This window comes from Neltuma alba, unplaced genomic scaffold (assembly GCF_004799145.2).
Source record: "Neltuma alba isolate B1F8T4 unplaced genomic scaffold, ASM479914v2 tig00010189_pilon, whole genome shotgun sequence".
NCBI lineage: Eukaryota > Viridiplantae > Streptophyta > Magnoliopsida > Fabales > Fabaceae > Neltuma > Neltuma alba.
The window spans coordinates 665,933-684,137 of record NW_021635128.1 but is presented as its reverse complement, the minus strand read 5'-3'; the positions used below and the strand labels follow the sequence as shown (position 1 = coordinate 684,137).

The following is an 18,205-nucleotide window of genomic DNA, read 5'->3' as shown; positions in this document are numbered from 1 at the left end:
GACCAAATAATTAGCAAATCACATGGGGATTACAAATCTCTCACTCTGGCTTGACTTGAGCGTGATTCAGCCTAAGTCAGATTATTGATAACCCATTTAGATCTAGCCTTGAAACACATTACCCCATTAGATCTTCGCCCAGCTGACAGCGAAAACAAGTTCATGTTTGGTGTAGAGGAAACGTAAGGCTCTATTGTCTTTGGAATGAGTTAAGGAAGAGGTGAGTACTTCAGCCAAGTCGGAATTGGCAAGCGGCCGAGTCAAACTCGCATGGTCCTCGACACCAGCAATGACATCAAATGGTTTAGCATGGGCCATGTGCTGATTAATATCAATAAGCTGATCCTATCTTTGACCTACCTTCATCGACTTTATACTCATCACTCACCTGTGAAAGCTCTCGATGCAGATCACTTGATTTATCAGTGTCAGAATAACACTTGCCTCTATGAGGCGTGACTAATGGTGAGAAACTGGGGCAGTATGAAGAGGCCTAAAGGGATAAGAATGAAGAGGAGAGGAGAGTAAGAGCAAGCAATGTTTTTTAGGGAAAAAATTAAAAATAAAATGGGGTAATTATGAAGAAGAGAGAGAACAAGACATATAGGACCAGCCCTTGAAAAATCTATCCACCCCACCACTCGTGCTTGAAGACCTACCCCAACGATCATCCTGATGTGCAACCACGTTAAAATCACCCACGATTGCCCAAAGACCTGTCATGGACTGACTTATTTCATTCAGAGAGATCCATAGACCTCTTCGATTAGTAATATTTGGATGCCCTTAAACAATAGTGAGGAACCAACCATCCCTCGTACTATCATTGACTACACCATGAACCAATTGATCCCCCGTTGCAAGCAAAGTGAAGTCAACAGACGCATCCTAAAATACCCAGATTCCTCCACTAAATCCTCACGCCTCCACAACATGTACATTTGGCCAACTCAGCTTATGAGCAATAAACAATGCTTTTTTGCCTGCTTGTCTTGGTTCTAACAAGGCAAAAAGATTAACTTCGTTCCTAACATTGATGTCACAGAGCAAATGACGAAAGGATGAACCACCAGCGCCATCGGTCACATATGTATATTCATAGGGACAAATAAAAATAGATCGAGAATGACAATAACACCTATAAATTATCTGCCACATATGTGGCCCCATCGGTATGCATAATAGAGGATTATCATGAGTGACAAAAAAATAGACTACCCAGCATCACCTGGATCCATAGGATTATTGGCACGATATATTCGACACAAGGTCTGACCTTAGCACCAAAATAGTTTCTGCACGGTGGGAGGCATTATGTGCATGGCTAGATGTGAAATGAGTAACCTTGGGGGTTGACGTGGCAAGCTGGACAACATCAAAATTCTGACCATTATTCATTACTACATTAATGGTATTGACATCATTTGCTTGACTTGGGGTTTGCAACGTAGGTGGGTCATGGGCATTCATTTTCTCTTTAACCCTCAAGTAAGCCTCCATTGGGCTTGCCACTAATGATCCACGGCCCACTCTAACATTTCTAGACCATTTTGTGATTCTGCAATTTTCTTGATCAGAATAATATCTCGAGATTTTGAGGTCTTCATTGTATTATCAACCGTTTTGCTATGGGATAATTAATCCACAACTCCTTGTAATTTTAACTAATTTTGAATCAGGTCCTTATAGTTTTTTTTCTTTTTATTAGATCCTTATACTTTTATCTGTTTTTAATTAGGTCCTTGTATTTATTTTTCTTTTTATCAAGTCCTTATAAGTTCATCTTATGTTAAATTAAGTCCTTGAATTTTTTATTCTTTATTTTATAAATTCTAATAGTACTATTATATAAACATAAAATAGTATATATTATTTAATATTAGTTTATAAACAATAATATTCTAAAGATATTGAATTATTATAATGATTTTAATTTTTTCAGAAAAAAAATTAATTGTTCTAAAAAAATTTCTTGAATTAATTAATTCTATTACTTTTTTATTACATAATTATTAATTTAATTTAATTATTAATATTTTATATTTCAGTATTAATCTATTTAATTAAGTTTATATTTAATTAATAAATAAAAATTAAAACTACATGGACCTGATTAAAAATTTAGTGAAATTATAAGGACTTAATTAAAAGAAAAATAAATACAAGGATCTAATTAAAAAAAGATAAAAGTATAAGGACCTGATAAAAAGAAAAAAAACTATAGGGATTTGATTCAAAATTCGTTAAAACTATAAGGACTTGCGGATTAATTAACCCTTTTGCTATTGTCATGCAGAGATTCTCACACCATATCAACCATATTTAAAGCAACCACATTTGCAACATTAAACTCACTTAATGGTATTGACATCATTTGCTTGACTTGGGGTTTGCAACGTGGGTGGGTCCTGGGCATTCATTTTCTCTTTAACCCTCAAGTAAGCCTCTATTGGGCTTGCCGCTAATGATCCACGGCCCACTCTAACATTTCTAGACCATTTTGTGATTCTGCAATTTTCTTGATCAGAATAATATCTTGAGATTTTGAGGTCTTCATTGTATTATCAACCGTTTTGCTATTGTCATGCAGAGATTCTCACACCATATCAACCATATTTAAAGCAACCAAATTTGCAACATTAAACTCACTTAATGCTCAAATCGTGACCCGTTTTCACTCCCATCAATTCCTCCACGATTCTCATGGTGTCTTTCATAACCATGATTCTCGCTTGATGATTGTGGCCCTTGTTGTATTTGACGGCGTCTCAGAGCCACCATCCACTCACCATACTCAGTCCAGCGTATTCACCTTAGACGATGTAGCATGTGTCTCACAGTCACCACTCTTCGACAGGTTCACTTGAGATTCTAATGCCATCAACGCCGTTCTTGGTTGAACAACCACATATTTGTGACAGTGTTATGCAACATGGCCATATTTGCCACAAGAAAAAAAAATCGAGTGCAACCCCTCATAAACAATCTTCTTCTCTTTCCCATTAATGAAAATAACCAGCAGTAAAGGAGACCCCAGGTCCAACTCTACACATATTCATGCAAAGTGACCTTTTACGTGCTGTAGAGTATTTCTATCGACTTTGAGAACCCTGCCAATCTGATTACCCACAATGTGCAAAACACCTTCATCATAATAGTCAATAGGAAGTTTCAGCATGCGTACCCATGCTGCTATCTTGGTAACCTCTGTCGCATCCGGATCAAAGTCAGCCTTCCACGATTGAATGGCCAGGTAGTGATCGTAAATTACCGAGGCCCCTCTGTAAGTGCAAATTCATAATCCTCCATACTACTAAGACGAACCAAAAAAAAAGCTTGAACCAATCTCTAAAGTTTCAACCTCACCACGCCGACCCCAAAGTTGTTTGAGTTTGGAACCAAGGTAGTCCTCCTGAACCATCCTTCCAAGAAGCCGAACAAACAAGGACTTTTCCCACTTCTTAGCTAGCAAAAAGCCTAAACCAATCTCCAGAGTTTCAACCTCACCACGCCAACCCCAAAGTTGTTTGAGTTTGGAACCCATGTAGTCCTCCCAAACCATCCTTCCGAGAAGCTGAACAAACAAGGACTTTTCCCACTTCTTAGCCAGTTTCTTCTGATATTCCGGTAAAACACCAATGTTAGGCCCTTTCTCCATGCTTTCCACACGCACTCTGGACTTCCACCCATCTCCTCTCCACCATTCTCCCTCATCCTCCACAACCTAGTCGGCCAGTGTGTTTTCTGGGCATTGTAGGACTTTGGGGAAGGCTGTGCAGTTTTAGGATGCATCCCCATCATCCGACATCCAATCCTCCACCCTAGCCACCATAGCACGATAATTCGAGACTGACTTCTCTCCCACATAAACCTTTTTCCCACTTCGTTTCAGTACACCAACCTCCTCAGCAGAGACTACTCCGTTCAGAGAATTTCCATTGCTCATATTCAGAAGCTCTCCGCCAAGGCTATTCTAAAGTCACTCAAAAATTATTCTATAGTCTCACTACTACTCTAGAGGATCCAAGATAAATATCATTCATTTTTTGTAATTAAAATTCTGCGAATATTACTACTTTTTTTTAAAACAATTCTAAAGTTACTTTGAAACTTTAAAATTACCTTGAAAGATTAAAATTTCATTATAACGTCAACATTACACACTCTCACATTTGTGTGAGTAAATATCCATATTAGCTATTTCAAATTAAATTGTTTCATATTAAAAGAATATTAACTGAATATATAAATTACCTCAGTAAGATCGACATCGAAGCATGAGAAAAGTATGCATACTAATGCGTGAATGACATTCTTATGGTTTTTTGATGGCGTGAAGACCAAAAGAAAGAAGAAAAACATGAGGAAAAAGAATGGATCAAAAGAGAGAAGGAATGATGGTGTGAAATAAGATGAAAGAGGGTTAGTATATGCCTATATTTATTGTTGGAAGGCAACTAAAAAATGCTGACAGAGAAAAGAAGAAGATATGAATAATATATATAATTGAGAAAAGAAAATGATGTATTTGGTGGATACGCACACATCTTTGATGAAAAAGAAAAGAATCTTGAATTGACCAAAGAAAAAAAAAGAATATGAAGGAAAATAAAAGGAAGAAGAGGAGGTTGCTGCAAGGGGAGGAAAGAGTTATCGCACGGTAGATCTATCTTTAGATTCTCTTCATTAGGTTAATTAAAGATATATATTTATATATATATATATATATATAAATAGAGACAACTATATTTCATGGGTAAAATTTATAAAATTTTGAGTGCATTGATTTTAAAATTCTTAATCTATCAGATAATATCTTAATAATCTCATAACTAAACTTATCTGAATCTTTTAAAAATCTCAACAATCTTGTAATTATTACCCCAATATAATATTTTATTTTTTCATAAAATAGTGCCTAGGTCTATATATATATATATATAAAGTAAAATAGTGCCTAGGTCTATATATATATATAAAGTATTGTTTCAATAATATTTTATTTGATATTTTTTTTATGTACTAATGGATAAAAATTAATTTTACAACATATAAACTTTCTCAGAAACTATAATATATATCATTCTTATATTCTAAATTAGAATTAATCTCTAAATTTGAAAAAAAAAATGAGATGTTGCACTAGTAGTTATGAGCAAACCTGCCGTGAGCTTGAGACGATGCAGGCCACTTCTAAAAGGACCACCTCCTAGCGGGCTCATATTTGGCCAACATGCCCCATCAAGGGGGGTTGGCAAACCCGCCAACATTCATATTTTTAAAATTTTTACACTTATATTTAAAATTTTAAAATTAACTTATAAATTATTGTGGATCAAATTCTTTTATTCTTATATTTTCATATAATTATATAATTAAATTAATCTCAAAAGTTGAAATATAAATATATAATTCATGGTTAATAATTATTTTATTAGTATAAAAATAGTAAAACAATAAAGAAAATAGAAATCAACTTTAAAATCAAAGTCTCTAACAAAATAAAACTTATACGTAAATTAAACAAAAATAATAAAAAATTTATTAAAATCAAAATAAAAATTGTAAATAAAATTTTAAAAAAGGGCTAGTGGGCTAGCCTGTGGTGAGTTGCAGGTTGGTGGGCGCGGGCTAAAATAGGCTACATATGAATTATTTATATTTTCTTTAACCCAACCCACCACCTTATGAGGGGTTAGGGGGTTGAATCCAGGGACTCAACTCATATTACTGGCTTTAACTATAATAAAAAGGTATGCTCAAAATGGACAACAATCAAATGCTATTGAATTGTTTCATAGAGTACCGCATAAGAACTTGTTTTCTTGGACAGCTTTGATTTCTAGGTCGATACAGAATGGGAGTGGAGTTGATTGGTAGGAAAGAGAAGGAGGGTATAGATGGAAGAAAGAAAAGAAGCGGATATTGTGATATTTTTTCAACATTTTATAATTTATATTTAGGAATCGGCCATTGACAGTATTTTGTTAATTTAAGTACCCATTTCGTAATTTCATAATTTCTAGTTTTTTTTTTTGCAATTTTTCCTACTAAATATATATATATTTTTTCGGGGGGGTGGGGGAGGCACTCACTCTCGTTTCTCACTCAAAATGCTGCGGTCTTGAGGAAAAAGATGGCAACGGATGGTGAGAGAAAGGAGAGCGCCGCGTCCAGTCAAATAATCAATACAAGTGGGGGACGGAAGGGGGTGAGAAGATCAACTACGGTACGTCAATCCGTTAGGTGAGCATATATTGGTTTTTAACTTTTTATGATCCAATAAAATTTCGGAATAAAGTACAAGTTTATTCTAAAAGTTTTCACTTGAGAGTATTAGATACTTGAAAGTTTTTTTAGGAGCAAATTAACTTTGAAAATTTAAAATCATAACAATATTACTCTTTATTATTAAAAGAACTTAAGTTGACTGTTAAAATAGTGATGTTGACTATTAATATTTTTAATGGTAAGAAGAAATATTATTACAGTTTTAAACTTTTGGAACAAATTAGTTCTAAAAAAACTTCTGGATACCCAACATTCCCAAGTGAAAATTTCTGAAGCAAATTTGTATCTTAACCATAAAATTTAATAGGGTTAGTATTATCTTGGATTTCTTAAGTTTACACAAATTTTAGTTTTAGTCCTTTGAGTTTTAGACTATGAGTTTTGATCTCTCAAAAGACAAAATTGTCTAGATTTTTATTAAATTATAAGGACTAATATTTTAGTTGGAAAAAATTTGAGAGACTAAAACTTATGATTTGAAACTTGAGAGACCAAAATAATAGAGAAGGTCCTTACACTTTTATCTTGTACAGATGAATTACCGTAACATAAGCAAATTATTACCACTAAAAGGTTTAAGACCAACATATTTACAACTCTATATCTTTGATGCGGAGAATGAAGTGAGCAATCAAAGTTTTGCATTTCGGTATGTAAAAGAATATCATGAAGATACTTCATTTAATATTGTTACTTATACTAATCATGTATAATCTTGCATATATGCAGCAAACATTAACAAGAATCAAGCATTAATCCAACCATTGTTCAACAACTTAAAGGAATTTTGGACCAAGTCAATCCTTTCATTTAACAATATCGTTTAACATTCTCAATGACAATGAATTGCCATCATTCTGAGATCAAATTGCGCTTGATTAGCATAAGAGAACATGAAGATCGAACTTACAATCTACCAAATGCTTCGGAAGTTGCAGCATGGATGATATGACATTGAATAGAAGAGATATCATGGTGGAGAAATTGTTAGGTTCACCTCAATATATTAATGAATTGCATGCATCTGATCCACCTCTTCAATACTCTATCTTGTTTCTTTTTAGGGAAGATGGATACAGGAATGATATTGAGCATTTAGAAAAGACTCATAGTGCTACTAAGAACAAGAAAAGGCCCAAAATGCAAGAAATTACTTCACTTACATATTGATGATGAAGGAAAATAAGACCTATCGATAGGTTACTTCAACACATAGTTTGATGATTACATAATAATGGAGTCCCAAAAGTTGCTCTAGATTAGGACACATAAAAAAGAGCTCACGGTTGACTTGTATTAAGAATTGTCTGATGCTTTAATCAATGGGAAAAAAGCATTTCATCCATCGGAAGATGCATCATATTGCTTCATTTTTCATTAGAGGAGTAAGATATATGATTCAAAATTATCATGATACAACAAAGATTTGTCTTTGGGCAGGACATTCACATATTTTTTTTTACTTCGCTTGCAACCCCGTATGACTAGAAGTTAAAAGATTTTGTGAATGCAGTTCATTCAATCCCTCAAATAGACCATATGTATTGTGTGGGATTTTCAAAATGGAGTTACAATCACTCCCGGGGAGGCAATAGAGGATAAAATGATTTTTGAAATCGTTTGCGTTGGTTAGTGTGCATTTATGGTTGTAAATTTAATATTTCGTTTACATCTTACTTTGTGACTTGCTACTATAACATATATACTTATTGCTTTTAGAGATTTAACTAACACATCAAATTATCTTATACATTACATTATTACAATTTTCATGTGTATAGAGCTATACATGCTCATATGCTCTTATTCCTTAATCCAATAGACAAAATAAAAGACCAAGAGTATATTGACGAAGTCATCTCTCCTAAAATAACATACAAGAGCTCTTCTCTTTTGTTATATGAGTTTATTAAAATATATATATATATATATATATATATGATTCATAAACCTTGTGGTAGCAGTACATAGCCCAAAATCACCATGTATGAAAGATAAGAAGTACAATACTTTTGTCCTAAAAAAATTCATTGCAATAAGTATTAATTGAAATAAAAGGTCTTTCTCATAGACAACTATTTTGTTGTGCCTTACAATTCTACCCTACTATGCATGTTTTTTCAAGCTCATTTTAATGTTGAAAAATGCAATCAATTGACTGCTACATTAGTAAAGAAAATAATAGAGTTGTTGCTATAATTTATGATAATAAATATAATCAAAAGCATGTGATTTATTTTAATAGGGATGATGTTTTTCAGCCGTTAGACAAATCAAGAGTTTTTGTATCATAATTTCTTATTTAGATATGGGGTGTTTGGGTACTTCTTCAAACCATAATTTGGTAAAGAAAACCATGGTTTGAAGAAAAATCATCTAAACATATATGGAGGTATAAAATCATGGTTTTTCATATGTGATTTTTTTTTTTTGCCTCTGGAGGTATAAAACATGGTTTGGGGAAATAAAAACATATTTAATTTTATATTTTATAGATACATATATATACATGTATTAGTGATTAATTATATAAATAATAAATTGGTTTTACATACTACTTCCAGTCCTTAATATAAAAAATTAGTTACAAATTCAACTTGGTTATAAATATATAAGACCTCAATCCATTTTATTTTTCATATTTATCCATTTGCGCCCAAGTAATCCCTACAATGAATGCAGATATTTTAATATAATTAATCACTAATACATGGTAGTTTTAATATATATGATTAATGCAGATATTTTAGAAAAGATAGCATATATTTATTACAAACGATTCACTTAACTAATTTTTTTAATATTCACAAATTAGTTATGTAGCTCTTATATTAAAAATCAAAGCTAATATCTTTATTCAAATTTTCTAAAAATATTATGGCGCATGATGTTTAAATTTTTTCAGATGGAATTCTCATTCATCTAAAAATATATTTAATCTTATCTTTTATAAATATATACACACATATTAATTATTAATTAATTATATTTTTTATTTATCATTTATTATATTGGTAAAACAAAAATACATTATTCACTAATTTATTACTTTAAACAAATATATAAATTAAAATATGTCCTTTATATAATTATCAAATTAACTTATGTCTTTTTTTAATAATTTGCACATAAAAAAGTGATTTTGATAATAACTGTCCAACTATTTTTATTTCATCAACATTACTTTTTTCACAAAATTTTTATTCTTTTAAAATGTATTATCAAAATAATTTTTTTATCACTTTCCTCTAAAAGTTATTTTCTAAATCGTGGTTTGATTTCTACCCAAACACTCTATAAATAAATAATACGATGAATTTGTTGCAGCACTAACATATATAGGGTTTCGCGATCATTATGTTTATGTGAAAGCTAACTGAAACTGAAGACGGAGACATAATGGATTTGATTAGGTAAAATTATACTTGTATCACCATCTTCTAGAGAATTTTACTATCTATAAGTGTTGCAGACAAAAGTAAGAGGTCCTCATTCATTGGTGAGATAAAAATAGTTGATGGGATGTCCATCCAACTATTAAAGCTGCATGTTTTGCGCTTAGACTATTAAACGATCACAATATATATATATATGTGTGCGCGCGCGCGCAATAAAAGAAACATCCATTTGGGATTCTAATACTTCATTGAGAAAAATGTTTGCATTGTATGTTGTTGCCTAACTAGTCCTAACAATGTTTGTAGGAATACTTCAAATTAAAATTGTTGAAATTGTTGTTTAAAGATTTGTTATACATACCACACCATTATCACACTTCGTCAAGAAAGTATCTACTCTCAAGTCCCAATCACAAACTCAACCTTTTTCTTGATATAGATAATTTATTACTAATAAAATCACACGATTGTTACAAGTTTGGAAGTACCGCCATTTTAAAAGGAAACCAGCTTGACTCAGAAAGATTGATTCTTTGCTGCAAAAAATTGGAAAGAGTCTTCATGACTTCCCTTCTCTGCCATTTTACCTAAAGAAACTGCTCCAATTAATGTTGCGAACCATCTCATGTTACAAGAGTTGACTCATGATCAATATTCTTTACAATTAGAAGCTCAAAATCTTATGAATTCCCTAAATTTAGAGCAAAAGAATATATTTGACAAGGCCATTTTCTCACTTACTTCACCCCAGTCGTGTATAAGGAGATATTTATCAACCTGTAATGAATTTGGCCTGCAATGAAATTGTGAAGTGTAAGACATGACGTATGAGTATCAGTTCATTAGCCGTGCGATGCATAGACTTGCAGTGACATATGAGTATTGTATTGTGCTTGTCATGGTTAGAACATGTGCACGCACATTGGCTTGCAACTGTGCATATTACATGTATATATTGAATGATGGAAGTTAGCGATTAACATATTTTTATTCCTCGATGTCATGTAATAGTCCATCAATATAAGTTTATTAGTATAAAAACATATAATATAGGCTTTGTTTGATTTCTTAATTTGAAAATAGTTTTTTATTTTAAAAACAAAAAACAAAAAAAAACTTGTTTGGTGATTTAGTTTTATTAGATGTTTTTTTTATAAAAAAAAACAATGATATGTTTTTACAGACTAAAAAACCAAAATAACGTTTAGATTTTTTCTTGTTTTTATTTTTGTATTTTTTTCTTCCTGAAAACTGGGGAAGCCCTTTCTTCTCCAGTTATCCGTCACCAGCTACGTGCCCTCATAGATTGGCACTAAAAATAAATATTTTTAGACGATGGAAACAAAATATCTTGAATTAGAGTTAGAGACTCGAAATAAAGAAAAAGATGTTGAAGTAAGTCTTCGTATTTTATTGGTGAAATTCAATACTTGGAATTCAATTAATCGCGGTTTTTTTTCTTTTCTTTTTTTTCCAACAACGGGTATAAATGATTTTTTTACCATAAAAAAAATGAAACCTGACCATTGGTGATAGCAGCCGCCTGCCACATGACCCCATCGATTATCACCACCCCACTACTGGCCATGACTATCAACCAACAAAATTTCTTTCATTACTAAAAATTTAGCAACAAAATTTTTTTTCGTTGAAAATTAGCAGCGAAATTTTTTTTTGCTAAACTGGCACTAATTTTAATGATAAGATTGATGATGGAATTGAATTTGGTTGCTAATTCTGTTAGTAAATGTTTGTTCTCTTTAGTGGTAAAACTAAATTTAAGAATTTCTTTTAGATTTGTATCTGATCCTAAATTGATAAATTCATGAATCCTCCTATGCGGTTTTGTCTTGTGTTCTTTTACCTAATATTACCTCCAGTCTTAATTATAAGAGCCAGTTGACTAATTTGATAAGATTAAGAAAATAAGTTAAGTTAGTTATTTGTGATAAATAAGAATTTCTTTTCTAAATATCTTTGCTAATCAAGTGTATTGGCTAGAACTACTATTATTAGAAGGACTACCTTAGAAAAAAATATAAATATGAGAGATAAAATAGATTGGGGTCTTATATTTAGGATCAAAATAAAAGTCAAACGAAATTCTATATTAAGAACTGAAGGTAGTAGCATGATATGTGGACAACATTTGATGAGGTATAACTGTAGTTAAATTGTGGCTTATAGTGTTTCATTTAATAATTACTTATTTGCTTGACTACATATTTTGTAATTTTGTTTCTCCCAAAATTTGTTCAAAAAACAATTTCATAAAATTGTTTTGAGAATTAAAAAAAACAAATAAGGAGCATCTCTCTGTGCAGGCTGTACAAGCTGGTTACAAAATCAATCCTGTACGAAATAATGTTACTTAAATATATATGATCAAATGGAGTATTGAAGGTTATTTTGCCAACATTTTCTATTAGTTAGATAATAGTGTCAAAGATATGAACTGAAAAGTCTCTGAAAAAACATTGAGGTTACCATCCTTGTTCAATTTGAAATCCCCTGTCCGGGTCTATAATTCGGGCGTTGGACTAGCTACTGGGACCGACCCGATATATCTTTGTTTTTTTCATTTTCAGTCGAACCCTAAATGCATCGGAATGTTTGGGTCGTTGGCGAGAAAAGAACAGGAAGGCATTTTCTCCATCTTCCAACTCTTCCCTCAACTGAACTTCGGGTCCTTCTTTTATATCGGGACTCAGGTGTCTACTGGTGAGGCCAAGGACCTCGGAATCTCAATCTTGTATTTGCTTGCTGCATATTCTCTGAATCTCTTGGACTTTGAATAGCGAGGTTTTAGTCTTCAAGGAAGACTGTGAAGTTCTCTGAAAGCTTGCTCAAAAAATGCAGCATGATGAGGTTATATGGCAAGTTATCAGGCACAACCACTGCAGTTTCATGGCCAAGTAACCGTTTTTTTGCCTTCATTTTTGTTGCTATTCTGCTCTCTCTCTCTCTCTCTCTGTAGTTTTGACAAATCACGAATAGTTCCATTTCTTTTACTGAATTTTATGGTGGGTTTTGTAGAATCACGACGGGGAATTTCTGTAGAAACCCGTATAATGTGACAGGAATTTGCAACAGAAGCTCGTGCCCTTTGGCCAATAGTCGCTATGCCACTATTAGAGACGATAATGGTACCTTCTACTTAATCTTTCTTTTCTCTATTCTTACTCTATATGTTTTATCTGCACTTAAGTCTTTAGATTTTATTGATAAAGTTGGTTTTCACGAGAAATTGGTGGTCATTCAGTAAAAGTTTGTGGGTTATGATTATCGACTGTTTTACCTGTATGAACTTGCACAATAAAACTGCTAGTTGAGGGGTTTTTTTTTGTTTTTTTTTTCTCTTTTGAGAATCATGTTAAGAATTAGAGACCAAATAGTTATCTGACCGAGCTTAATCTTTACACTGTTTATTTCTGCTATTTTTTCTCTATGTATATATTGAACAATTTACTCTAGTTGAGGTTTTTCCCCCCTCTTTTGAGAATCATGTTAAGAATTAGAGATCTAATAGTTATCTGTCTGAACTTAATCTTTTACGCCATTTGTTTCTTCTATTTTTTTTTCTCTGGGTATATGTTGAACAATTTACTTCAGCGCATCAACTGTACGAATGCATGCTTAAAGAATGATGCAAGTCATGCTGCTTTCACAACATGCAAATAATGATAAAGTTGCATTGGCTACTGCAGGAGTATTCTACCTTTACATGAAAACTATAGAAAGAGCTCATATGCCGAACAATCTTTGGGAAAGAGTGAAGCTTCCTAGGAATTACGAAAAAGCACTCGAAATCATTGACAAGCATCTGGTATCGAAGATCTAAATAGTCTATTCAGCTGCTTAATTTTACAAGTTTAACTAATATTTTCATAATTGGTCGATCTGCCTGAACTTTTTGCTTGGACAGATGTATTGGCCGAAGTTTCTTGTACACAAAGCAAAGCAGCGATTGACCAAAATGACCCAGATGCGGATACGCATGAGGAAACTTAGTTTGAAAACAAGGTCGAAATTAGAATATCATATTTTCCATCTTTTTCTATATAAAGTGATGCCTGTTTTACCTGTCGGAAATTTAGATGCTGAAATCCCGTATATCAGAATCAGGTGACTGTAATTTTGTGTATGATTGTCAGCAAAGGGAAAAATGCAAGATTTTTATGATCGGAAGTAAAATTTCAGGACCTGACCATTTCACCCAATAATTATGATTGGAAGCAAAACATCAATATAGCTTGTGTCATGTGTGTTTTTTATTGTTATGCATGAGCTGCCTCAAGCATGCTGCCTTTACTGGCAATTTGAGCTTTTCAACATAATGACTCAGAGAGAGTGACAACTTAAACTGGCAGATTGAGGGGAAAACGATAGAAGGGGTTATATATGATGGAAGAGTCCTATTCATGGGCAGAAGTTTGAAGGGTTTAGAATTTTTGCCCGAGATTAGAATGAATCACTTTTATGATAATATTATGAGGGGCAAAATTCCCTATTACTCTAACGAGTATATAGGGAGCCCTATTTGTAGACTACAGGGATATAAAACAGACTTGAGGTTTGTGTGACCTAAAAGTATCTCTATGGCGTTTCCTTTGTCAATCATACAAATTTATTGGAGCTTTTAGTGGGCTATTTGGTCACTATCTTAAAATGCTTGAGCAATGTCAGTATTTTAATCTGAATGGGCTAGTTCATGAAACACTTAAGGATGAGAATAATCAATGCTTGAAACAAGAAAAAAATATAGATCTTCGTACTTCCATATCTTGTTTGACGACCTGTGTTCACTGTAGAGTCTCTATAGTCTTCTGGCGTATTTGGTTGATTGTGGTCTTATTGCATTGGTTTCTTCCGTTATAAATTATAAATAATGGATGTTTTATAATAGTTACCTTGCTTCTTGAAAATTCTTGGTATGTGTTTGAGATTTTCATCATTTAAGATTTTTTTTTTTTTTTTTTTGCTACATCTTTTATACTCCATTAATTTTGCTTGGTTAAATTCGTGCTGCGTTTGCTTATTGGCCTCTTTTCTACCCTGTAATAAATACTACTTCTAGATAACAAGCTTGAAGTCTACAGATCAAGAAGTCTACATATCCTTGATCTGTATTTGGATTGTTATGCATAATGAATTACTAGAATTTTCATTTCTCACCATAGTAACCTGATTCATCATGTAGATGACATTGTTGTTATGTTATTTTGGATAGGGAAAAAATAATGACGACCCCAAGGAAAGAAAAAAAGAGAGAAGCTAGAAGAGAAGAGAAGGCTGAAAAGGCAGCATTGCTAGACAAGGTTATACTTAATCCTACTTTGATTTCATTTTTATGCATATTAAATCTAATGTTCCCTCACTAGTGCTAATCTATTTTATATAGGCTATTGAAAATGAGCTTTTGGAACGCCTTCATAAAGGAGTTTATGGACCTGGTGACATAGTCAATTATCCTCTAAAAGAGTACAATAGTGTCCTTGATATGGAGAAGCTTCAACTAGCTGAAGTGGAAGACGAAGAAGTATGCTTCCGTAGATCCTTTCTTTTTTGTCAACCGTCATACATATTGAACACACAAGGTTGCAGTTTGACTTGATAAAACGCCTCACTGTTTTGATGTCTTAATTTTGTTTTCTAAAAATACAGGAACCTGAGGTTGAATATGTAGAAGGTTATGATGAGCTCGAAGAGGAAGATGATATGGAGGATTTTGCTGGCTTCGGGACTCATGAGGCTCCAGATGATTGTGATGATGATGAAAATGGTATAGCTTGGTCCAGTAGCTTTGCAATTTGCATATGATGTGCCTAATATTTCTATCACAGAACCTTCTATTCGTATGTTCTTGGCCTTTGAGGTGGATTTAACCTGAAAGTTAATGAGTTCTGCATGATGTTGTGACCCCTTGGTAATGTTACAAGAAATAGCTTAGGGAGCACACGAGACTACTGGTGTAATTGGGAATCACATCTAACTTTCATTGGACAAAACAGTGACAAACATCTAAACTCAAATACTCTCCGGATCAGAACATGCTAACTTCTTACACAGATCATAACTACACCGAGTAAAATACGACACGCACTGACATCATGGGGGAATATAGATGGAGACATGGTTAGTTAAATAACTAGCTTCTTGAATTGGTCAAAGAAAATAAATTATGTATATTAATACTGGTGTACAATGCATGCATCTAAATATTTTATCATTCAGATACAATGTTGCATGATACATCAATTTGTTTGTGTCATGATCTAAAATTTGTTGGAAATAGCAGAGGAAACTCTGTTTTTAATTTTAGACAATATAAGTGTGAAATGCACACTCACCGTGAAAAGCACAATGTAATCGGTATTTGGTGATGCAGCGGAAACTGACGAGGAAGAAGGTCATGTAGTTGTTCACAAGAAGTCAGCAAAGAATAGACGACCCGAGAACAATGCACTTGACAAAAAATCAAAGAAAGCAAGAGTCCTTGTTGAGGTAATGACTTACTGTGCTTCAATTCTTCTAAATGATGCTGGATTTTTGCTTCGATGAATTCATTTTTATGGTTGACGTTTCGAGTCTAGTTTCTGGTACCTCTGCTAGTTTGCCAATCAGTATGCCTTTGTTCTTGAAATATTAGGAAGAAGGTTTACTATTGAATTTTTTTTTTTTTTTGGCCTGAAGTATTATCGATTTTAAATAGTTGATGCCTCATGCTAGAAATAACAAGTGCCTATCGGTAAAACTTGAGGATGAAAATACGCATTTGGACATGTGGCAGGATTTGATGTGTTAACCCACATAATCAATCAGTAGCTGCCACTGGTGCTGGTGTGTTTTTATATAAATGTCAATAAAATGATTCAACTAAATATCATGGCTCTTGAAAGCAAACTAATGGCAACGGCATGCATAATTGTTAAATAACACCGCTAACTTAGTAGGTCTCGTAAATAATCTAATTCTGCGGCCATGCGTGTGTTTTCCAAGTACTTCATGCACATCTGCAAATCCCCACTCGCCTTTTCTTTTGTTATTCAATTGATAGTATCTGGTTTCACCAAGTTGGTTTCAAAAATTGGTCCTTGGTATTAACTATACTTTTTATAATATGTAACATGTCAATCATGTTTATGGAAGTATTGTCTTGGAAGAATAAAAGGAATAGTTAATTTCTAAACGGATACAAGTTTATGGTAATAGAAGCAAGTCCTAGTGATGTATTTCATACACATGCCAAAATGTTGCTTTGTTGCAATTAAATCATTTTACTTTGGGAAGCAGTTTTTAATAATCACAAAGCAATGTTAGACCGGTTTCGTTAACTCATTATACTGCATCTTAAACTGTGGCTGCATGGGTCAAATCATTCTTCACGACCAAGTTCATATATGCATGAAATGCAATCTCTGTCACCTGGTCGCAACTCAAATTACATTCGAATTGTTATATGATTGCAGGTTGAGGGGGAAGATGGTGCTGAAAGACAAAGGGCTGTTCAATAGTTGCCATTCCATCTTAAGCATTCTCTATTTGCTTTGTGGGTTGGGAGAAAACTGCTGTGGTAGAATAGGAACTGTGATGGCTGATGAGTCTTTGACCCACAAGAAAATTTTGATTGAAGAAATTTTGAATTTGATACCAACATGCTACAGTAGAATAGGAACTGTGATGGTTGAGAAAGCAGCTATAGTTTTGTTTATAATATTTACGGCAAATGTCAAATTTTATGACGTTTAAAATTATAAAACTAATCAGATTTATATTATGGAAAAAAAGTTAAAAAAAATTATGCATTAGAATTGTTTCTTTAATGCCGTAGATTCTTGAATAGTTGACCTATATCCGGAAGCGGTCCTCCTCCATCCTTACCATTCATTTTTCCTCCTCTGCGCAAAACTGTCATTTTAGGTGTTAATATTCAAGTCCCTTCACCTCTGTTCTATTTTTTTGGGTTTCCAAATCAATTCTAAAATAATTTTTAGTACACCTGAAAATATTTTTCAGTAATAGTCAGTATCTAGCAAACTATATTTTGAACTATTTTTTCAGTGGCACCTAGTATTCAGAAAATGAAGGCTGACTTTTTATCCTCAGATCAATATCTGTCACTGAAGTATTTTTGGGTAGCATTCAGTATCATAAAATAATTGTTGGTACATTTAACACTTTAAAATATCTTTATAGTAACACTCATTGTTTAGCAAGTTAGATATACATTATTTTTTCAGTAGCGCAGATTGTTTTAAACTAATTTTTGGATAGTGTTATTACAACAAAATAATATAGGGTAGTAGATGTATTGGAAATTAGTTTAGGATATTGAGTGATACTAAAAAAATAATTTAAAATGTAGCTTGCTAAGTACTGGGTAGTATTGAAAAATATTTTTGAATGTCACATATACTAAAATTTATTTTAAGATAATTGATGCTACTAAAAAATACTTCAAAGTAACAGACGTTGATTTGGTAAAGAAAAAAAGTGAAGAGCCTTTAATTTTGACG

The 18,205-nt window shown here is 32.8% G+C and overlaps 1 protein-coding gene across 1 annotated transcript; it reads left to right on the top strand.

Annotated features, from left to right (window-relative positions):
* The first annotated feature begins 12,315 nt into the window (after positions 1–12,315).
* LOC114754794 (protein MAK16 homolog) lies at positions 12,316–17,497 on the top strand. Its single transcript, XM_028943623.1, has 9 exons — positions 12,316–12,604; positions 12,726–12,835; positions 13,397–13,515; positions 13,615–13,712; positions 14,920–15,007; positions 15,091–15,228; positions 15,354–15,471; positions 16,078–16,193; positions 17,159–17,497. Exons 1-9 carry the CDS (start codon positions 12,543–12,545, stop codon positions 17,201–17,203), a joined length of 894 nt encoding a protein of 297 aa, XP_028799456.1. The 5' UTR covers positions 12,316–12,542; the 3' UTR covers positions 17,204–17,497.
* The last annotated feature ends 708 nt before the right edge of the window (positions 17,498–18,205 follow it).